The following is a 24,188-nucleotide window of genomic DNA, read 5'->3' as shown; positions in this document are numbered from 1 at the left end:
ATTGGAAAACGAAAGTAAACAAGAAGGAGAAAGCTTAGGGACAGCGAAGAGAGTGGTCGTGTGTAACGAAGGATGAGTTGTGATATGCAAAAAAATTGACAAAGAAAGGACCGGGAATAAATAGGCATTAAGAACTACCTCTATAGAATTCTTATATTACGATAGATTCCTAATGATTAGAGGAAGAAAGCTGCAGAGCTGAAGTCAATACATAGTGGAAGATAAGGAATTAGTACATGACATAAATCTAATATGTCAAGACTAAAGTAGCTCTGTGTTTAATATTTTAGTTAACATAGTGAAGATCTCTTTGAATTGTGTTTCCTCATGATAATTATTTAACAGGAATTTTAAGATGTGCCTAAGTGAATTCAGTGTGCTGAAGTTGTAACCCGGTACGACTTATCCTTTTTACATCCAGTGTGAAGCAAATGGAAATTAGTTCTGTCTAATATATCTTAACTTTAGCTGTGGCCTTTAACTACAAATAGTCGAAAGAATGAAGCACTAAAGTGTTTTTCCCTTGAATTGATAACTGCCTTGTGATTCAATTAAGTGTTTATAGACTAGAAGTGAGTTAGAGAACCGCAACTATAAAAATATTTGTTGTGAATTCTGGAATTTTGAATTGTGAGAATTATTTTCTATTAATTGGCAGAATATAGAGAACTGAGAGTTGAATATTTGATACCTGATGTATTGTATCTGTTCTAAACACTAGAACTAAATTGATGTGTAGATGATATGATTTGTCTCACAGAATAGAGACAGGTTGTGATAGAAATACTTATGTCTTGAATAATAAGATCCAAGATTTATGGATTTAATCTTAAAACCTAAGTGAATAGCTGCCTATATCTCAGAGATATTTTGGATTTGTTCAATTGCATTATCTTGTTTACAAAGTTATACTTAGATGTACATGTTATATAACCTTGCATTAAATGTTTTGTTTTATTAAATTCAATTTGATGTTTGCCTGATTTTCTTTCATTGTACCGCTCATAAAAATTTATCGGACCATGCAGCAGCCTTAAAAGATAATATTAACCTCGGCCTGTAGAAAAGTGAGACTGTAAACGTCAGCTGATGATTGATAATATAAATTTCTTTATATTCGGATCAGTATCAATCAACATCTGACAAATAAAAAATGGAATTTAAAGAAGTAAAGATAAGTTCAACTAACCATCATAATTGGATCAGTCAGCAAGATAGGACGACACAACAATATCACCAGAGTTGAAGATCGTTACTATTAATATAAGAAGCCTGAATGGCAAAGAAATGGAGCTAGCTGAGGAATTGGATAAGTACCAGATCAATATAATAGGGGTGATTGAAACAAAAAAGACAAAAACTGGGGATCTTTCTGAGAAATAAATACAAAATGCTGTATTCAGACAATAAGAATCAAGGAAAAGAAGGAGTAGCCATAGTATTCAACACTAAATATGAGGCTAATCTTCTTGAATGGCAGCAAGTCTCAAGTAGAGTGATATGAGCAAATATCAGAATGGGGAACTGGACTATGAGACTTATTTGTGCCTATGGTCCCACAGAAGGTTCTACTAAGTAGAAGTGGAAGAATTTTTTGAGGCTCTAGAGAAAGCTACTGACACAATTAAAAAGGAAAAGTTGATCCTTGTTGGGGATCTAAATAGCAGAGTAGGAAGTGATTGTGAGATATACAAAAATAGTTTGGGAAAATTTGGAGAAAAGAGCAAAGCTAATATTAATGGCAAATACCTTGAATTTCTGCTCAGGACGTGGACTGGTTATTATTAACACCATGTTCCAACATAAAAATGCACATAAATTCACATGGAGAGATGAGGCAAGGAATAAGAAAAGTCTCATTGACTATATTATTGTCGATAGTGATGTTTTCTCCCTGGTGCAGGACACCAGAGTGTACAGAGGATTTGAAATTGGAAGTGATCACTATTTAGTCTTGAGCAAGATAAAAGTGAATTTCGTTTTGAAAAGAAAAACATGTAAGAAAGTTTTAAAGCGAATAAAAGTCGAGCATCTCTCAGATGTGAACTGTAGACTAAAATACACAAAGATTATTGAAGAAAAAATGAAAGAGTTTGAGAACAGGAACCAAACCTTGGAGATTCAGTGGCAAACCTTAAAGAAAACCCTGATTGATTCAGCTAGAGAGGCATGTGGTTAGGTTGGCTGCAAGGATAGAAAAATCAGATCTCCATGGTGGACACAGGAAGTAAAACAGGCAGTGAAAGAAAAGAAGAAAGCATATCAAAAGTTCCTGGCAAATAAGTCAGCTTGTGCTGTTAGAGAATACAGAGACAAATGTAAGAAAGCTAAACACTGTGTGTAAAACTAGCTAAACAAAAGTCATGGGAGGATTTGGGCAAGAATATAGAAAATAAATATCAAGTAGGTGGCAAAATATTCTGGAGGTTGTTGAAGAAGCTCAGATATGGAAGAAAGAGTGCTGTAAAAGGAAATAGAGATGATTAAGGTGACATGAAAACAGAAGAAAAATATATCCTTGAAGTATGGAGTAATTACTTCGAAAAATTGCTAAATGAAACAAGCCGTGATAGCACAGTGATAAAAAACACTCAAAAGGCATACAGTCAGGAATACATATATTTTCTACTTCTATACTTGAAGTAGAAAAAGCCATCAAAGGCTTGAAATGTGGAAAGGCAGCAGGAGTAGATGATATTCGACCAAAAATGCTTAAGTATGGTGGTATAAAAGTCTTACAGTGGCTGCACTGCATAGTTCAGAAGGCGTGGACAGAGGGGTGCATTCCCCATAATTGGAGCAGAGTTCTTATAGTACCCATATATAAAAAGGGAAATAAAACTGATTGTGAGAATTACAGAGGTATTTCCCTACTGAATGTTCCTGGTAAGATTTATGCTAGTATACTTGAGAAACGGTTGAGAAGAATTGTGGAAGAAAAGCTTGGTGAACAAGCTGGATTCAGGCCAAATAGAGGCTGTCAGGATCAGATCTTCACTTTACAACAAATAGTCAAAAAATCATGAGAATATAACAAAGATCTGTATTTAAGTTTTGTAGATCTGGAAAAAGCATATGACAAGGTGCCAAGAGAGAAGCTATTCAGTACGCTACAGTTATACTGTGTCAATGGGGCATTTAGTCTTTATTTGAGTTGTAAATCAGCAGTTAGGATTGAAGGAAGTACAGAGATGGTTTAATGTTAAATCTGGTGTGAGACAAGGATGTACATTATCCCCTCTGTTATTCATTATCTATATGGTTCATATTATGAAGGAAAGTGGTAATAACCTGATATCAAAATTCGAGATGTTACTGTCAGCCCTTTGCTTAATGCAGACAATGTTATACTTCTAAATAAATCTGCTACAAGTATGCAAGACTCCCTGACTAAATTGAATAACTGTTGTAATAGATATGGTATAAAGGTCAGCAATAAAAAGGCAAAGAAAATGAAAATAGGCAGAATCGTTGAAAATGTCAACTGCATTGTGAATGGAGAACCTGTGGAACGAGTAAAACATTTCAGCTACTTAGGCACGATTTTTAGTGAAGATGGTAAATTAAATATGGAAATAGACAACAGAATCAATAAAGCTGGTATAGTAGGAAGTCAATTGAATAAATTGATATGGAATAAGAGAGAAATTAGTCGGAACACTAAATTAGCTGTATACAAGACAGTGTTCAAACCAGTAATGATGTAAATTTTTCATGTAGTACTATCATATCCTGTACACCCCTTGAGGGTACATGGTATGATAGTACTATGGCAGGAATTTGATGATGATGATGATAATAATAATATATATATACTGTACATATACACACTGATCTGTAAAATGTTCTGTTTATCCCATATAATAGCATTTTGAATTGCTGGCACTTTAACCCTTTGTCATATGCCTTTTCCCAGATTAAAAAACTTATACATTCCCACGATTTCTCAACTATTTGGCTTAAAGTAAAAATCTATTCCTGATGAAGGTCATCATTGTTAACAAAATCCTCAGAAACTTCAGGAATAAATGCTCCACTCACTTCAAATGGAAAAGGGCAAAAACACTCACCTGTAGAACCCTGCAGGTAGTGACTTCACATCTGTTTCTAAATCTGCCACGCCAAATCGAGATAATGGAATTGGTTTACTGTTTCTATCCACAAGAAATTCAGCTGCTAAAATAAATTATATAAAAAAAAAAATTACTAAATGAAAACTACATTATGCTTATCTAAAAAATACCATTAAACAAAAAAATTAGCGAAACCTTATCTTAAACTTATCAAAAAAGTACCATTTTAGGTTGGACTTGCCAAATACCATCCAACCTGGAATACCCAATTTTCAATCTGCTTTGTCTAGCTCAAGATTTTCTTACATCATTTTACAACCTTCATAGCTTTATATAGCTTTTATAGCCCTATATGTGAGGCTGTCTTCCTAGGAGACTTTAACATCCATAGCACAAACTGGCTACACTTCCAACTTGACAGATCAAGGTGGAAAGAAAGCCAAATGACAGATGGCAGACATGATCTATCACAAATAGTAACCTACCACCAGAATACCATCCTCACCATTCTTCCAACACCCTGAACCTTTTCTTAACTAGCTCACCCTCCAAATACATCATGGATGTCTACTCTTCCTTGGCAACTTTGACCACAATCTTATCCAAGTCCCCTTTACTATAGATCATTCTCCTTCCATCCAATCTCAGCCTCGTTCTCCATGGCATTACAATAGTGCCAACTGGGTTGACCTCTGGAATTTTTATATCTCTTTTCCATGGTTAGACTGTTTTCATTCTCATGATTCAAACACTAATAACCAAAATAATCCTTACTGTAATGAGGAACTTCACTGCCCAAGCTAGTGCAAAAATCCCCAACTCTTATCCAAGCTCTGGTTCTCTAAAAAGTGTGCTTCTGCAGTCCATGATAAAACTGAGCATATGTTCAATGGCTTAAATATAAAACTTTCTCATTCTGCATATGCTACAGCTCGAAACAAGTGTAAAAAATGTTATCAAGAATTCCAAAGGAGACTTCATAAGAATGAAATGCAATAAGCTTGCCTCTTTGGTCCCATGCTAAGGCTGTTGGGCACAACTTCGGTCCTTCCTTGTTTCCACCGCTTTCACATCCTGATGATACCATGGTGACCTCACCCAAGGATAAGGCAGACCTCTAGGAATAAGTATTTTCCTTCAATTCTTGTTTAGAAGATCAAGGCACACTTCATGCACTTACAAACTGTCTGGCATGTGCTTTCTCTGCTTTCACCAGAAGGGCATTAGGAAAATCTTGATTAATCTTGATACTAATAAGGCTCCTGGTCTAGACAGTCTTCCTTCAATTGTGCTCAAAACTTGTGCCCCAGAATTAACACATAGAGTGATGCATCATCTCTGATTGTTTGTTGCATGTCGTGGTGGATGGCTTCCTCTCATCAGATTTCTTTATCCTGAAGTACCCCATTCAGTACTCTCACCTACACTCATCCTCTTTTATATCAATGATCTTCTTTCTTTCTTTCTATCTCTCTCTCTCTCTCTCTGACTTCAAATCTCATTTATAGTACTACTGATGACAGTGCTCTCCATTTCTCTTTCTCACTCAAGAAACCCTTTACAAGATCTTCCATAACCAATGACTCAAATACTGATCTCCTCAAACACTGATCCCCATTCTCAAATGGGGATGAAGACATCTTAGTGAATTTCAAAGCAATTAAAACTCGTTTGACTTATTATTCACAAGACAGATCCTACTTCACCCCTACTTACTTTTTAACAATGTTCCAATAACCTTTCAAGATCTATCTTGAATTTAGAGTAATATAGTTAACTTGCAATTCTGTAAAAGACTTTCACTGCTCACTGAATGTCTTTTACAGTTTAATGTATCATTAATCCTTCATTACATGAGAAAATAAACTCATTACTATCTCAAGGCTGTATACCAGATGACATTTATTACTTACTGTTGCATGAATTTCATTTGGTAAGAATGAAATTCATGCAACAGTACTCACTTTTCTTATGGAACAGAGATCATGTAAAACTTTTGCAAAACTAATGCTGGAGCTCCAAATATTTTAACAAGGACAAGATTATCTTTTTGCATGCTGAATGACTGTAGTGAATGGAAATTATCTAAATCTTACTAAATGAGGTTAAGGAAATGCTATTGTGGCTACTAAAACATTCCAACTGTTAAGTATTTTTAAAACAATTAGCATCACAATCATCAATTTCCTGATATGTATCTTCAAGGGGTATTCAGGCTACTATAATAACTATATGATTAATAATAAGTTTACATTATTATTAATCTCATATCAACAAATTTCCTCCACATTATTAGAATAAATTAAAGATACCAAGAAATTATATACTTGGTTTAATCCTTTATCCAAGTGTAAGCAAACAAATTTTGCACCTGAAATATAATCAGGATTCCTCCACATTAGTCTATTACTTGTCAGTAATCCAATATTGTTGTATTTAACATTTTGTGCTTCTAATGCACTTCTGACTGAATCAATCCACCTAGATCCAGAGGAAGACCAAGGTCTCTTTCCTGCCATCTTGGCATCAAACAACTGCCCTGCTATCCTTTCCTCACCATTCTATTTGTGTGGCCATAGCACCTTCAATTAGAACTGCTCACACATTCTTGAATGCTAATATCAAGTTCCTTTCCAATATCTTCATTTTTAATATGACTCTGCCACTGATGCCATCTGTTCACTCCACAAATTTTTCTCAGAACACTCATATCTGTGAAATCTAGTGAAGTCTTTGATCAAGGACTTTATTTTTAACTCAAACTCTCAAATTCATAACTTAAAACTAGTGTGAATACTGTCTTATATCTAGATTGGTATTTTGGCTAATTTCTCTCTTATTCCATATAAATTTATTCAACTGGATCATTCACCATACCAACTTTGCTTATTCTGTTGTCAATAGGTAGAGATGACCTGCGAATGCTTCTGCCTGGTATCTCAGCTTGGGCCTGGCTCCCACTGAAGAGACCTCAATAAAGGTCGAAACTAGTCTGGGTAGTGGCCCTTCCCTTAATGCATAACATTAGACATATCCGCAAGGAGATGTGTTTTGCATTATAGGAGATACTGAGACAGGAGAGTTGGTAGCTTGCTCCACCTTTGCAATGAGTTGCCCTGGTGTTGTACCACCTTACCCCAGTCCTGAAGATACTTTCAGGCGTAAACTTTGTTTGCTCACACTTGGATAAAGGATTAAACTAAATTTATTATATTACTTGTTCTATAGGTTCTCCATTGAGAATGCAACTGAAGTTTTCTATGTTCCAGCCTATTTTCATATTTTTGGTCTTTTCATTGCTGATTTAAATGCTCAATTTGTTACAGTAGTTATGCAGTTTAATTAGGGAATTCTAGAGACGTGCACTGGATGTATTTAAGGAGTACCCCATCCACATAAAGTAAAGAGCTAAGTTTGATATCTCCAATTCTAATATCAGGTTTAATGCTACTTTCTTTCATAATGTGAACCATATAGATGATGAATAAGAATAGAAATAATGTGTATCCTTGTCTTACCTCTGATTTTTTCTCAATTCTTGCTACCAACTTACAATAATTATAATAATTACAATTATTAAGTGAGTATAATTAAAATAATTCTAGTCACTTAATTCTGATAACAGATAAAAATGTTTTGTGTGACATTTAATCATGGACATCAGGATAAAATTTCCAGTTTTCTTAAATCTAAACAGTGAATGATTCATGATGTACTCTGAAACAACTGCAGAAATAAGATAAAAGCAGAATCTGATGGCATGCTAGATGATAACTGCACTTACAAAAAAATGTTTAGTTGAAAAAAGAAACTACTCACTAAGAGAAATTCCTGATGGTGTAACTACATTTGGTCTCATGTATTTGCCAAAAGGAACAAAGTTGTCAAGGGCTTCAAGAACAGACTTACAGAGTTTCTGGTCATCCTCTCTTTTAGGAAGCTGCAACTGCAGTGAGTAAAATATTTCTATAATAAGCGATAATTGAAAAAAAAATGCAAAAAAAAAAAAAGAAAAGAAAAGAAAATAAACAAAGATTCTTACTTTAGTTTAACGGCAAAGAATATTTAATAGCTTTTTTTTCTTTACCACTTTGTTGTCAACAAAAAGAATATAAAATTATATTAAAAAAATGAATACAGTGTAAACTAAATAGTTCAAGGTGGATCACAGAGAAAAGTTTGTCACCATAGAGAAAATTTGCAAATCAAATTACACAAATAAAGCCTTTCTTAAAGACTTTCATATATAAGGCATAACTATAGAGAATTTTTTCACATTATAGGAAGTGATTAAATATGGTAACTATCTTACAGTACAGCACGCAAGACACTGTTTTCATTATTTTGATCATATGTTTTACAAAAGAACAGGATAACAGAGCAAAGAACAAGCCTGCTGATAATAGTGAAAACAAACAATGCAGTTGGATATTTGAAGCTAAGCTGTAGAATAAAATGATCTAAGCAGCTTCACAATATAGTTAAGGTTCGTGTGTTGAGGCTTAAGTGCTGTGAAGAATTCATGTTGGAGGTTTAATGGAATATTATCAGCACTGAGAAAGAACTAAAACTAATTTTAATGCTTCCAATATTTCATCTGTCACAGAGACATCTTCAGGGATTACAAACAACTTTTTGTAACAACACACACAAATACAATACAATGATAAGTAAAACATGTGAGTGAAACTAAAGTCCTATCTAGCTGGTGCACCCTCTATGGGCATTTGCAGGTGGCCTAGGATGTAAAGAGGGATCTCTGATAATTAATGTTTCTCAAATTTTGGGAAGTTTTATGGTGGATTTTTCCCAGGAGATCCTGTGGGTTGTATCCAAAGCATGGTCTGCTGATCAGCAACCATCCGGTTAGAAAAACACAAGTCATACATCTGCAATCACGATTATGGTCTGGTCTTGCAGACCATGTTTTGGATACAACCCACAGGATTTCCTGGAAAAAACCCACCACGCTCCACCATAGTAAATTCATAAAAGAAAGACCGTTTTTTGAATCTGCATCTGCAGTTAGGAATCAACCTAATTTAAACAAATACGGTTGCATAAAACTTCCTAAAATTTGGGAAACATTAATTATCAGAGATCCCTCTTTACATCCTAGACCACCTACAAATGCCCATAGAGGGTGCACCACCTTTTTTAGTTTCACTCACTTGTTTTATTTATCATTGTATTGTATTTGTGTGTGTTACAAAAAGTTATTTGTAATCTCTGAAGATATCTCTGTGACTGAGACGAAATATTGGAAGCATTAAAAATAGTAAATCAAGTAGAGGTTAAATGGATGGATAACACCATTAAGCTTGAGCTGCAAAAAAAAAAAAAAAAAAAAAAAAAACTATGGAGGAAATTTAAGGAGAAAGGTGACCTGCAGGCACATGAATGGTATAAAGTGCAGGCCAGAAGGGGTAACGAGTGTGGTAAGAAAAGCAAAAGCGGATTATGAAAGAAAATTAGCCATGCAGGCTAAAGAGAATCCCAAACAGTTTTTTCAATATGTTGCAAGTAAAAGAAAAAATGTATATGGCAAAATGATTTTAAAGAATGCTGAAGGTAGGGAGGTAACCGAATCGGTTGATATAGTGGAATTACTGAGTGAGCAATTTTAAAGAGTATACCATCCTGGTGGTGATATTGCAGGAATGAAGGAACCAACAGCTTATACAGGAATTGTGGTGAATGAAGTGGAGGTGAATAGTCTATTACAAAAACTCAATGTGAATACATCTATGGGATTGGATGGTATACCAGCTCGTATCATACGTGAAGCAGCTAAAGAATTCACTGCCCTTGACCATTTTGTTGGATTTGAGTCTCAGGTCTGGGTTAGTCCTGAGGGGATGGAAAGAGGGGAAAATAGTTCCACTGCATAAAGGAGATTCCAAGACTGCTGTTGCAAATTACTGACCAATCAGCATATCATGAGTTGTTGTCAAGGTCTTGGAGAAAGTAGTCAAGAGAAACATACAGGAATGGATAGATGAAAATGGAATACTGTATAGGGGACAGCATGGTTTTGTGAAGGGTAGATCATGCCTCAGTAACTTGCTCATGTAACACAGTTATGGCTGAACTGGATAAGGATAAGCTTACAGTGATACTGCTGGACCTTGCTAAGGCTTTGACAGGATACCACATGGAATTCTAATCAGTAAACTGCAGCATATGGGGATGGATATAGGGTTGTTGAGATGGATAGGAGGGTGATTGATGGAGAGGTATCAGAGAGTAGTTTATTCAGAAATAGAGTCCAAAAGATGGCCTGTGACCAGTGGTGTGCCACAGGGTTCTGTTCTTGGACCACTACTGTTTAACTTGTTCATTAACGACATAGGAAAGGAGCTGAGAGGAACTGTTCATTAGTTTGCTGATGATGCAAAGTTGAGTAGAGCAATATTAAATGCACAGGATGTCAAAATTTTGCAGGATGATTTGAATAGTTTGGAGGACTGGGCTAAGGAGAATGGATGTCAATTTAATGTGGCAAAATGTAAGGTTATGCATTTTGGGGTGAAAAGATTAGCAGCAGTATACCACATTGGTGAGACTGTGCTCCAGGAGATTGACCAGGTCAGGGATTTGGGAGTGTTGGTGGATAGGGAGTTGAAGTTTAGGGGACACACTGCAAAAGTGGCTAAATCAGCTCATCAAATCACTTGGTTACTGAAGAATACTTTAATGAACAGAGACAAACAAGTTATTGTTTCTCTATATTGAGCCTTGATAAGACTCTATCTAGACTACTGTGCCCAGATTTGGGCGCCAGGGTTTCTTCTTGATGGGGAGGAGGTGGAGAAGATCCAGAGACGAGTGACCAAGATGATAGGTCTATGGAATGAACCTTATGAGAACAGGTTGAAGATTTGTGGGTTGCAGAAATTGGTTGATAGGTGGAAAAGGGGTGATATGATTGCGACATTCAAATTAATGAAGGGTTTCTATAACATTAATTCAGAAGATATTTTTGAGAACAGGACTGGTGGTGGGAGGACTAGGGGCCATCCATGAAAACTGGACAAGAGTGTGGTTAGCAAAGGTGTTAGAGCTAGGTTTTTTACTTGGAAAGTGGTGAATGAGTGGAATAAGCTGCCAGAGTCTGTTGTGGGTGCCATGACTGTGAATGAGTTCAAGGCAAAGTATGAATAATTGTTCTTGACATGATGTTAGGGCCTCCTTCGATGAGTCTAAGGACTCCTTGGAGTTGCCCGTAATAATAATAATAACAAAATTAGTTTTAATCCTTTCTCAGTGCTGATAATATTCCATTAAACCTCCATCATGAATAGTTAAAGTTATTTAACTAAAAATGAACTGTTGTGTTTGTTTACAAATGCTAAAAGTATCAGAAATAAAGAGGATGAAATGGTTTCAGTGATTGATTTTATTCGTCCCCAAGTCATTGGAATAAGTGAAATATGGTTGAATGAAGATGATATCATAACAGGAATAGAAATGGAAGGGTACAGTATTTTTCATGAGGATAGAAAGGGCAGGAAGGGAGGGAGAGTGCTGCTGATGATAGCAGGGGAATTAAGTCCACATAAGGTAGCCATGAAAGGGTGAAATAGTGGCAATGGTTATGAGGCAGTGTGGTGTAATGTGGAGGTTGAGAGGAAGACATATTTAGTTGGATGTTATTATAGGCCTGGGAATGTGGAAAGTGGTAATAAAGAAATGTATAAACAACTTAGATTAGTGAACAAAGGAAGGGTAATTATTATGGGTGATTTTAATTATGGTGGTATAGATTGAAATGAAGAGATAGCATTTGGGAATAAGGAAAATGAATTTCTCAAGTTTTTGAGAGATAACTATTTCAGGCAGCATGTAAAGAAAGGCATGTGAGGATCAAGAGTTCTAAATCTCATCATTTCATCAGCGGATGTAATTGTTAGAGGAGTTTCACATTTTCCTCCAGTTGGTGAAAGTGATCATGAAGTAATCACCTGTGTTGTGGCTAGTCGTATGTAGACTTTTGCGAGGAAAGGATATATGTGGAATTATAAGGCTGGTAATTATGACAAGCTTAGGAGACAACTTCGAGTTATAACGTGGAACTAGGAGTTGAGCAATAAGGAAATAAATGCTGCATGGGAACTTACAAAGAAATACATAACAGCATCATTGTACGAATTTATCTCAAAGGCCAAAAGGCTGAATAAGGAAGGTATAGAATGGATGAATGTGGAGCTTAAGCATGAAATCTGGAAAGAGAAAGTACTTTGGAAGATGTACAAAATGAATAATGGTAATTAGTCACATGAAGGATATATATAGAACAAATCAGGAGATTGACTCAGTTAGTAAGGAAAACAAAAGTAGAGTATGGGCAGAAATTGGCAAATCAGGCTAAGAAAAACCCTAGAGAGTTTTTTAGATATGTGGCAAGTAGAAGGAAGAACGATCATAGAAAGATGGTTAAGGGATGAAAGTGGTAGAATGGTAACTTCAGTAGAAGACATTGTTGAGGTATTCAGTGATCAATTTATAAGAGTGTTTCATCCTGATCAGGATAGAATCAAGAGGAACTTAAGTGTAGAGGACATAGGAGAGGATAGCTTAATTGTGAGTGAGCAGGAGGTACTTGAGGAAATAAATAACCTTGATGTTAATAAGGCAATAGGATTTGATGACATATCACCATGCATCTTAAGGGAATGTTCCAGGGAACTGGCAGTAGCATTGGCATGCCTGTTTAATAAGAGTTTTACAACAGCACAGGTTCCAAGGGAGTGGAAGGAAGCTAAAATTGTTCCACTGCATAAAGGTGGTGATAAGGCATAAAGCTTCAAATTATAGGCTGGTCTGTATATCTGGAGTTGTGGTGAAGGTCCTGAAGAGATTGGTGAGAAGTAGGATACAGAAATGGGTTGATAACAGCAGTATTCTCTGTGGTTATCAGCATGGGTTTGTTAAGAGGAGATCATGTTTCACTAACTTACTTGGACAAGGGAGATGCATATACAGTGGTGTACTTGAATTTTGCAAAGACTTTTGATAGACTGCCACACGACAAGCTCTTAAATAAATTGAAACAGATGGGATTTGATAACAGACTTCTGTTGGATCAGTGACTGGCTTCGGATAGGTATCAGAAAGTTGTATATGGGGGTGCAGTATCTTGAAAGAGAAAGGTCACCAGTGGTGTGCCGCAGGGTCAGTTTTGAGGCCAATTGTTGTTCAATGTGTATGTTAATGATATTGGGTTGAGTTTAACTAGTGATATCCAGCTGTTTGCCTATGATGCAAAACTAGGGAGAGCACTGCACAGTCAGGCTGGTGTTAATGCCTTACAAGAGGACTTGAATAGATTGCATGAATAGACAGGTAAGTGGAACTGTCAGTTCAATGTTGCCAAGTGTAAGGTTTTGAGATTTGGTAAGCAACGATGGGATGCAAAGTATCCACTTGGTGGGGAAACTTTAACAGAAGTAGAGGAGATGAGAGATCTAGGAGTGATGGTGAACAAGGACCTGAAATTCAGGACCACACTGCCCAAGTTGTGAAGACATCACATCGAATAATTGCAATGATGAGGAGAACCGTGAAATGTAGAAATAGAGAGGTTATGATTCCACTGTATAAGCCCTTGATCAGGCCTCATGGATTATTGTGCACAATTTGGTTGCCAGGTTTTCAATGTGACGAGGATATGTTGGAAAGGGTACAGAGAAGATTCATAAAGGTAGTCAGTGGTCTTTGGAATGTGGAGTACGAAGACAGATTGAAAGAATGTAATTTGCAGAGCCTTGTGAATAGGAGGAAGGGGGGGGGGGATATGATTGAGACATAAGTTGGTCAGGGATTGTTATCAGGTAGACATGGAAGAAATTTTTCATAGAATGGGAGAGGGGGGAGTAGAATAAGAGGCCATTGCTGGAAACTGTATAAGGAGGATGTGAGCAAAGGTGTGAGAAGCAGGTTCTTTGCATGGAGGGTGGCTGGTGAGTGGAATGCATTGCCTGAGTGTGTTGTGAATGTGGACACATGGAATCAGTTTAAGACGAGGTTGGATGAGCATTGTATGCAATAGTGAGTACCTCCCACGATTAGTCTCTAACTCCATAGAGGTCAAATGTTAATAATAATAATAATAATTTTCCTGGCTTTAGCTGACTATCTGAAAAAATTAATTCTTTTAGAAAGAATTAGAGAAATAACATATCAACATAACTACTACAAAACAAAGAAGAAAACAAGTGGGGTACACTTTATGGTTATTATTAAACATATTATGGTTATTATTATCAGGGACGAGCCGTGCGGTTGTGCAGATTGTGCGCCGCACAAGGGTGCTTGAAGATAGCGGTGCCATTTCACGATGGAAAATAATAAAATATATATATATAAATATAAATTTTCTTATTCTAGAATTATATCATACTATATAAACATCACAATTACAAATTATAGTTAATGCAATAAAAATGAAATTTTAAATCAGTCAAATTATTATGAATTCTAAATAATCTAACAACATTTTTAACTTAATACATCACTAGTTTTTTATAATTTGTTTGAAGTGAAACGTTATCAATATTACCACAGATTTTATTTCACAGAGTAAGCATCGACTCAGCGAAAATTGTATAAATATTCTCGATTATTTATTATATTTTTAGTGGAAATTGTTAGTTTAAGACAGACAGTGAATTCATACCTTCGACAGGATGTAGCATAGAGGCAGCCTACCTAACGGCGCTGCTTAATAAGGGTGCTCGTTCAGCCATATTATGGCAACATGATATTTCACAGAAATACAGCATTTAGTTTAGCAAATAAAAAAGGCGCCAATTTCCCATTGACAGTTAAATATGTGCTTATTATATTTTATTAATAAAAAAATTACAGTCACACATACTAAAACTAAACATTTTAGAACCCACTTATTAGATAGGTAAGGAAATAACCCATAAAGTATCATACGATGTGAATTTCATAAACTTTTATAGTCTATATATATATATTAAATTATATTATGCATGAATTCTCCTACTCAAATTGAATCACTATCGCCCCAACTTTCACATTTTACTCCCTGCAGTAAACAATATGCCCTCCACAACAGCAACTATACTGCATGAAAAACAATTCGTTTTATCATGTCACTGAATAAGGTTCACAGACATTTGCAGACTGTGTAATATATTTCTCAACAAAGAGTGCAATTAGAGACAACTGGGAATATATAAACACTAACTAATAATCACATCTCCTATGCTGTATAGACTGGAGCAAACCACATGTTGCAGGTGCAACATATGGTTTGCTCCAGTCTTGACACTACCCCGTCATGAACGTGTTAAAACTAAGAAATATATAGTGAATGCATTTCAGATATTATGGAAATCGGCTTAAGAGAATTAGCATTTCAATTCAATTGTCAGCTTGTTTTGTTTGGGTCGCGCGATCTTTTGTTAATACTGCACCAATCATATGCACTTCTTAATAGTTGCTTTTTCTCTACTGGCCTACAATCCTGCACATCTTTCACTTCTCATTGTCAAGGATTGTTCATTACGTATCTCAAGTTTTAAATTATTGGTAATTTTTGCTTGATATAATGGGAAAGAAGATGAATCTATTTGGATAGATAACTTTGATTGCACACAAGGAAACTGCTCTCGAGGACAGAAGAAGTGATGGAGAATAGAAGCTTCTTGGTAAGTCGTACCCATTTTCAGTTTTTTTTTTCTGAAAACTTTAGTTTCCAAAAATCCCCACATATATCTCAGATCACGATTTTTTAGCTTTAATTTTGGGAAAAAAGTGTGAGTTATAGTCGAGTAAATATGGTAATTTTTTTTAGCTTTCAAATTCTTAAGTACGGATCATTGGCTAAAGACTGGATTTATAAAACACACAAAAGAGAGTAATATAGCAGATATAGAAATAGGCAATTTCACTTGTCTTAATGATGATAAATTATTTATATTAAGTAAAAATGTATAGTATCTTTATAAATTTTGTTCTACTAAAAATAAATCTTTTTTTTTGTTGAAATATATATCTAAATTCAAATAAAACAGATATTTAAAATGAAATATATTTTAATTTTTATTATTATTATTTTGATAAGGGTATTTTGAAAAGGTACTTGGTAATAATGAAAATTAAAGAAGGGGGTACACAGATATCTGATGTTTCAAAAACACTGATCTATCCAAATATTTAGTCTGAAACATAGGTGTATATTACAACGTTCGTTTTCTTAAATTCCGCTTCGAATTTGGATAGAAGAAATAGTGTCTATCCAAACATACACTTCTCATATTTTTTTCAGCGTCATTTCAATTTTGAATGTGAAACATATTGAGTGTATTGTGTATTCTGTGTTTAAGTGACTTTGGACAATTTTTGACTTGTTTTTGTGAATTTTGATTATTATTCATGTATTATTCATGTAAAGTAAGTACGTCTATTAATTTCAGCAAATATTATTTATTTTGGTGGACAACTTTTAACACTCTTCTTATTTTAAAGTCTAACCAAGTATGTTAACCTCCAGATGTCGGAAAAAAGCCAAAGTTATCTGGTGCACAAAACAGGAAAAGACAATTGCAACAAGTACAACTGGAACATAAATTGGCTGGATCGCTGAATAAATTTTTAACTTCAGGACCACATAAAAAACGAAGAACAGAAAGTTCTGATGAAGCAAGTACTTCGTGTAGCTCTACTACAGAAAAAGAGAAGACACAAGATAGCTATGAAGAAACAAATGTTATATGTGACTGGACTGTCTACAGAAGTTGAAGCAGAAGAAATATTGGATTCCGATTCAGCGAAACGTGCAACTTCAAATTTTACTTTAAATTTTAATGTTAATGATCCAGGTACTTGGCCGAATCATATAACTTCCAAAGTTAGAGATTGTTTAGTCAAGTAGTTAATAAAGAATTTCCCAAAGATGATTTTGGCCACAAGTTTTCTGATTCATACTATTATCGAACTTTAGCAAATGGAGAAAAACTTTTACGAAGTTATTTAGTTTATTCAGAATCGCGAAATTCGGTTTTCTGTTATTATTGCAAAATATTTGGTAGTCAAAATTCCCAACTTACTAACGAATACGGTTGTAACGATTGGCAACATTTGAGTCATATACTAAAAATACAGAAGACAAGTTCCACGTATATTAAAAACTGTTCAAAATACAGCGAACTTAAAATGTTGTTGATTAAGAAATGCATTATTGATTGCACACAACAAAGATTATACGAAACTGAGAAAAAATATTGGCAATCTGTTATAGAATGGTTAATCTAAATAATACAATATTTATCAAGACAGTGTATAGCATTTATAGGTTCTTCACAAAAACTTTTTGAAAATGATAACGGCAATTTTTTAAAGTTAGTAGAAACTGTCACTAAATTTGATTCGATAATGGCAGAACACTTGCATTGCATCCAAACATCACAAAAATGGAACATTGTTCATTATTTAGGTGAAATACAAAATGAAATCATCTGTATAATTTCTGAAGTTATAAAACAAAAAAGTTTAGAAATGGTTAAAAAGACGAAATATTATTCATTAATTCTTGACACTACTCCGGATATAAGCCACACAGAACAATTATCTATTGTTATTAGATTTGTTAATCAAAATAAAGATACAAATATAGCAGAAATTCATGAACTTTTTTGGGTTTTCAATCTGTAGAGGATACCACTGGGCAAGGACTATTTCAATTTTTAAAAAATTATTTAAAATTATTGAATATTAACATTTCGGATTTACGTGGCCATGCGAGGTAAACATAACGGAATGCAGAAAAAAATCCTTGAAATAAATTCAAGGGCTTTTGTTATTCCATGTGCTGCTCATTCATTAAATTTGGTAGTTAATGATGCAGCTAAGATATCCTCTGAAACTGTAAATTTTTTATATAATTATTTTTCAATATCTGTGAAGCGTTTGGCTATATTAAAAAAAACATATTCATGTTTTAAATTTTAAGCCACTTTCTGCTACTAGGTGGGAAAGCAGAGTAGACGCAATAAAGCCACTTAAAAATAATATGAAGGAAATTTACCAGGCTCTTTTTGATATTACGGAAGATGAAACTAAAGATATTGATTCTAGAGTTCAGGCAGACAACTTAATTTCAAAGATTTATTCGTTTAAATTTATTTGCTCTGTTCATGTTTGGTACGAAATCTTAAGTCTCGTAAATGTCGCAAACAAAATAATGCAGAATCCGACATTTGATATAGGAAAAATTACAGAAAATCTTGATTATTATGTTATACAAGAATTAAATACTTGCCGAACAGACCAATGTTTTTAAATTTTTTTAGAACTGCAAAAGAAGTAGCAAGCAATCTTAATATTGATCCTATTTTTCCAGACATTCGCAAAAAACCAAAAACAAAAATGTTTCGTTACGAAGCATCAGATGAGACAACGCATGATCCTAAACAAAATTTTAAAATAAGTTTTTTCTTCGCGATTTTAGACATGACAATAACTTTCAGAAAAAAGAAAAAACAAAAAGATTCATACTCTTAAAACAACATAGCGAGGACTTTAAAGTTATAAGAGACATTAGCAAATTAAAAGATTGGAGCAATGAAGATTTAATGAAACATTGTAAAGATTTGCACTTAAAAATGAGCGACAATCAAGATTCCGACAATCACGATATTGATGGTATGACTTTATTTGAGGAATTAAAAACTTTATAATGTTTTATTAAAAAGGAGTCAGCTCCTCAGGATGTTTTAAATTATATATACAAAAATAAATTAAAATTAACCAGCACATTTCCAAATATTGCGATTGTGATGCATATTTATTGAACATTACCAATATTCGTAGCATCAAGGGAAAGAAGTTTTTTAAAACTGAAATTAATAAAAAATTATTTGCACTCAACAATGTCTGGAGAGCATCTAACGGATTTATCAATTATATCAATTGAAAATAATATTATGGATTCGTTAGACATTAAAGATATTATTAAAAATTTTGTGGCGGCTAAAGCAAGATGGATAAATATGTAAAATAAACCTACATTTATCCTAATTGTTATATAGATAAAAGCATATCTCCAAATTATCTTTGTTATGTAATATTTCTTTTTATATTAAAATAAAAGTAATTTTTGTTTATACATATATATATATATATATATATATATATATATATATATATATATTCTGTTGTATTTATATATCAAGGAATAAACATTTTTGAAAATTTTTATTATTTAAAATTCCTTATTAACGAATTTCAGTGATTTCACAATGCTGTTAAATAACATTTATTTTTATGTATATTATTTCTGGGAAAACTCTCATGTTACTCCTCTTAATAAACTATTATAATTATGGCTATTTAGAGATGACGACCAAGAGTAGTCGAAACGGACCGCACCCCGTCAACCCCCTTTCCCCTTCCCCCTATATAAATAATCAACCCTTTCACCTTTCCCCCACCCTATATAATATAGTAATATAATATATATGTTTATATATATATTACAGGAAAAAAAACTGGGTTTTTCTAATTTAATTCTCCCAAATTGCCTACCCCCCCTCCACACACTCAGTAGTTTTCGGACATCGCATAAAGAAGAAAAGCCGCAACACCCAGAAAAAGGTATGCGTAAATTTCTCTTCCTTATGCTACATATACTTTTTGGTAAACTTACATCTACGATGCCCTAAGAATCCGTGAGTAAATAGCCAATGACATTTAAACAGGGGCACTCCTAAACTGAAGCAGGCAAAATAGCTGTAATTATAATAATTTATTTTTATGTATGCATATAAACTGTTTTGTACTTTTAACAAAGTAAAATTTTTCATGGAAACTTATTTTATGGGGGCGCTGAAAAAAGTTTTGCACAAGGGCGTTTCGTACCCACGGCGTGGCACTGATTATTATAAATAACAACCATAAAATGTTGTAGTCAGGCAATAATGATCAGAAGAAGGAAGCTACTGTTGAATATTATAGCTACTCAGCTATTATATTCAACACTAAACAAAGATGAGCTTTTTAATGTTTGACACAATGAATTATACAAAACAATCCAAAAACATATCAAGGTAGAAATAAGAAAATTCAATTGTAAATTTATACAACAAACAACTGCAGCCTTTAAAAAAATATTAAAAAAAACCGGCAATAAACAAATAGTTGCAGTCAAAATGCACGACAAGAACATAACCGGCGATAGATATGTTATAGCAGAAAAAGGATTAAAGAATTTTATTATTAAAAGAGACCTCCAGAGACTCATTGAGGGAGGCCACATACTACCTGTACCAGCTGCCATACCTGTACACACCACATCCAACGGCAATCCATTCCAATCACCACTCTGAGAGAAAAATCAATCCCTTCTTGACAGCATTCATCCTCTACTTCAAAGAATGCCCTCTAGTCATTTCCCCACCCTCCATAAATTGAAAAATTCCATCTATTGAAATCCTGTATGACTCTTTCAGAAGTTTGCAAGTCTCAATCATATCACCCCTCTTTCTCCTGTTTGCTAGTGCCCACAAATTCTTAGTCTATTCATAATCAGTATTCCATAATCCTGATAATATTTTTAATACTCTTCTTTGCACTCGCCACTATATATCAGAATCACCACATAAACAAGGAGACCAGATCTGTGCACAATAGTACAAGTGAATTCTTGTCAAGGCCTTGTAAAGTGGCAAAATGACATCCTTATCTTTATATGTCCAAGTTCATTTCAGCACTGCAATTATCCTCTGAGTTGTATTTGCAATCTTTGCTATATGGTCCTTGAACTTCGACTTCCTATCTACTAAAACTCCAATATCCATAGCCTGATCATAGCATAATCTTACCAATATAATATGACATTGGACTGACAGCTATTTTCTCATGCCTACAATTCCAGCCTATTCAAATAATTCTGCAAGCACTGCATATCAACTGCACTCCTGATTAGCCTACCTATCTTTGCATCATCATCATCATCTGACTGATCTTTGCAATCCTTCCCAATGTAATTGATGTATAAATTGATTAATAATGGACAAAGGACTGATTCTTGTGGTACACCACCGGTTACCTTGATTCTTGCAAACTCACATCCCCCCCCCTGCCTTTTTTTTTGATATGTCAGTGTCAGCCATCATCTTATCCATGCCAACATTTTATAATCCAATCTCATATTTGCCAAATTATGCAGCACTCGTTCATTCTATATTTGGGCAAAAGCCTAAGCAAAACTCAAAAGTATCATGCCATATCCATTCCCCTTGTCTAATTCAACATTAACATTATTATAGAATGTGAGCATAATAATATGCTCACATTCTTTTATCCAAGTGTGAGCAACACCTTTGCTACAAGTTGCCCGGTGTTGTACTACCTTACCCCAGTCCTGAAGATATTTTCAGGTGCAAACTTTGTTTGCTCACACTTGGATAAAGGATTAAACTAAATTTATTATAGTCTAACCAAGTGAAAAATAAACTTTCAACATCTTTCTCTAAATCCAGAGTAATTTAATAAAAAGGTGGCATATCTTTTGGCAACTCCTATCATAAAGATGACCTCGCCATTGCTTCTGCCTGGTATCTCCACTTCTGTGCCTAGCTCCCACTGAGGAGACCACAATAAAGGTCGAAACTAGTCTGGGTAGTGGCCCTTCCCTTAATGCATAACATTATACTCCACAAGGAGATGTGTTTTGCATTATGGGAGATACTGAGATAGGAGTGATGTTAGCTTGGTGCACCTTTGCTACGAGTTACCCGGTGTTGTACTACCTTACCCCAGTCCTGAAGATATTTTCAGCCGCAAACTTTGTTTGCTCACACTTGGATAAAGGATTAAACTAAATTTATTATAGTCTAACCAAGTGAAAAATAAACTTTCAAGAATGTGAGCAATTTGCTCAAACATGACCTCTCCTTGGGAAATTCATGTTTGAGCAACATGACTAAACAAAGTATAGATTTTCTGTCAACCCATTTCTGAATGCGAGCCCTAACCCACTTTTCCAAAATCTTCATAACAACTCCTAAGACATTGATTTATTGATAGTTGGATACCTCAGTCTTTTTACCAACCTTGTGCAATAGGATTGCCATACATTCTTTCCACTCCTGTGGAATCTTCCCTGTTCTGAGACTCAAATCATATAGCCTGGTCAAAGGAATAGCCACTTCAGATGAACACTCTTTTACATCTGTGCTAATATCCTATCAGCTCCTATTGAAGAATTCATATTTAAGTTTGTACAATAGCTCTAATATCTCATTTTCGTGGAAAGGCTTAGATGTTGGTTATACATTCTTACTAAATAGCTTAAGGAAATTACAACGTACAATAGAATATACATTAAAATAAATTTTAATACACTTCCAATATTTCGACATGTCACATTACCATTTTCACAGGAACTTAAAAAAAAAAGATAGAATACGGTGGAAGAAAGCCACGATAACACACCGTGGTAAATTCAAATATGAAAGGCTATTCATGGAATCAGCCTCAGCCCTAAGAAGCAATCCAAACCTCAACAAATGTGGTTGCATGAGACTGCCCCAAATTTGGGAAACCTACATCAGAAGACCTTCAGCCCAATCAGCCAAGAATACCAAAATTGCCCACTAGTGGGGGGGGGGGGGGACCATCAGGACTTTTAGGAGAAAGAATAGCTTCCTGCTTCATCCTCATTTACCATGTGTTGTGCTTACATGCACGTGTCTTGTTTTTTAAGTTCCTGTGAAAATGGCAACGTGACGTTGCCGAAATATTGGAGGTGTATTAAAATTTATTTTAATGTATATTCTATTGTACGTTATAATTTCCTTAAGCTATTTAGTAAGCTCTAATATCTCCTCCTTATATATCTGAGTTTCTTCATGAAATAACTATGAAATAACTTAAGTGTCACAAACTCCACCAAAAGTTAAGGTATAGTATCCAAGGCATGTACAATGGAAAAACTGCAGGTAAGGATGGAGCCATAACTGAACTTCTAAAAGCAGGTGGGGAAGTGATTTACAGAATCTTGGCAAAACTTTTTACCCTTATATCTGAAGGAAAGGCTTAGACGTTGGTTATGCATTTTCACTATATTATTTCAGGAAATTACAACGTACAAGGATATACATTAAAATAAATTTTTAAAACAGATTTAAAAACAGATATGAAAGGCTTTTCATAGAATCAGCTTCAGCCCTAAGAAACGAACCAAACCTCAACAAATTTGGCTGCATGAGACTTCCTCAAATTTGGGAAACTTACATCAGAAGACCTCCAGCCCAATCGCCCAAGAATACCAACATCGCCCGCTAGAGGGCACCATCAGGACTTTAGAAGAAATAATAACTTCATTCTTCTTACTCATTTATTGTTTGTGCTGTGCCTGTGTGCACGTATCTTGTACTTAAGTTCTTGAAAATGGCAACGTGACGTTGCCGAAATATAGAAATATATTAAAATTTATTTTAATGTATATCCTTGTATGTTGTAATTTCCTGAAATAATATAGTGAAAAAAAAAAAAAAAAAAAAAAAAAAAAAAAAAAAAACCACCTTATATCTGAAGAAATATGATATACCAAGAGCATGGAAAAGGCTACCCTTATTCACAAGAAAGGTGAAGTAGAAGACATGAAATTAACAACCCAATCGATCTACTGTTGGTAGTTTACAAGGTGTTTACAAAAGTCTCGGCTTATAAGCTTTGTGCAACTCTAGATCTTGCATCACCAAAAAAAACAGGCAGGGTTTCAAAGTGGCTTTTAGCACAATGGACTATGTTTAAGTTATACAACAGATTACCGAATGGTGTAATGAATGCCAACTATCATTATGTCTTGGTTTTATTGATTATGAGAAAGCCTCTGATTAAGTAAAAATTACAAGCATTACAAAACCAGCCAGAGGAAGAGCCATGTGTCAGGATCATCAAATCTGTATACATTAATTCAACAGAAACCACATCTCTACTGTGGAAATACAGACAGGCATAAGATAAGATGATACAATATCTCCAGGACTGTTCAGGACCTAAAAGAATCAAACATCACAAGTGAGAAGAAAAATTCAGGCCTGAAGTTGAATGGAAGATACTAAAGTCATTTATGCT

The 24,188-nt window shown here is 34.6% G+C and overlaps 1 protein-coding gene across 5 annotated transcripts in view; it reads right to left on the bottom strand.

Annotated features, from left to right (window-relative positions):
* LOC150093801 (FAST kinase domain-containing protein 4-like) overlaps positions 1 to 24,188 on the bottom strand; it is a 162,066-nt gene that overhangs the window by 63,070 nt on the left and 74,808 nt on the right. For 3 of the 5 annotated variants that reach the window (XM_090412989.1, XM_090412986.1, XM_090412987.1), the window contains exons 5-6: positions 7,893 to 8,019; positions 4,071 to 4,176 (exon numbers count right to left, since the gene is read on the bottom strand). In XM_090412989.1, the coding sequence (XP_090269115.1) occupies positions 4,071 to 4,176; positions 7,893 to 8,019 (233 nt within the window). The remainder of the gene's footprint in view (positions 1 to 4,070; positions 4,177 to 7,892; positions 8,020 to 24,188) is intronic. The other 2 variants (XM_090412990.1, XM_090412988.1) reach the window with 1 other exon arrangement.

This window comes from Typopeltis vanoorti, chromosome 23 (assembly GCF_054136105.1).
Source record: "Typopeltis vanoorti isolate ZY-2024b chromosome 23, IOZ_Tvanoo_1.0, whole genome shotgun sequence".
In the NCBI taxonomy this organism is placed as follows: Eukaryota; Metazoa; Arthropoda; class Arachnida; order Uropygi; family Thelyphonidae; genus Typopeltis; species Typopeltis vanoorti.
Note: the sequence above shows the minus strand (reverse complement) of the source record. Positions and strands in the feature narration are given on the sequence as shown.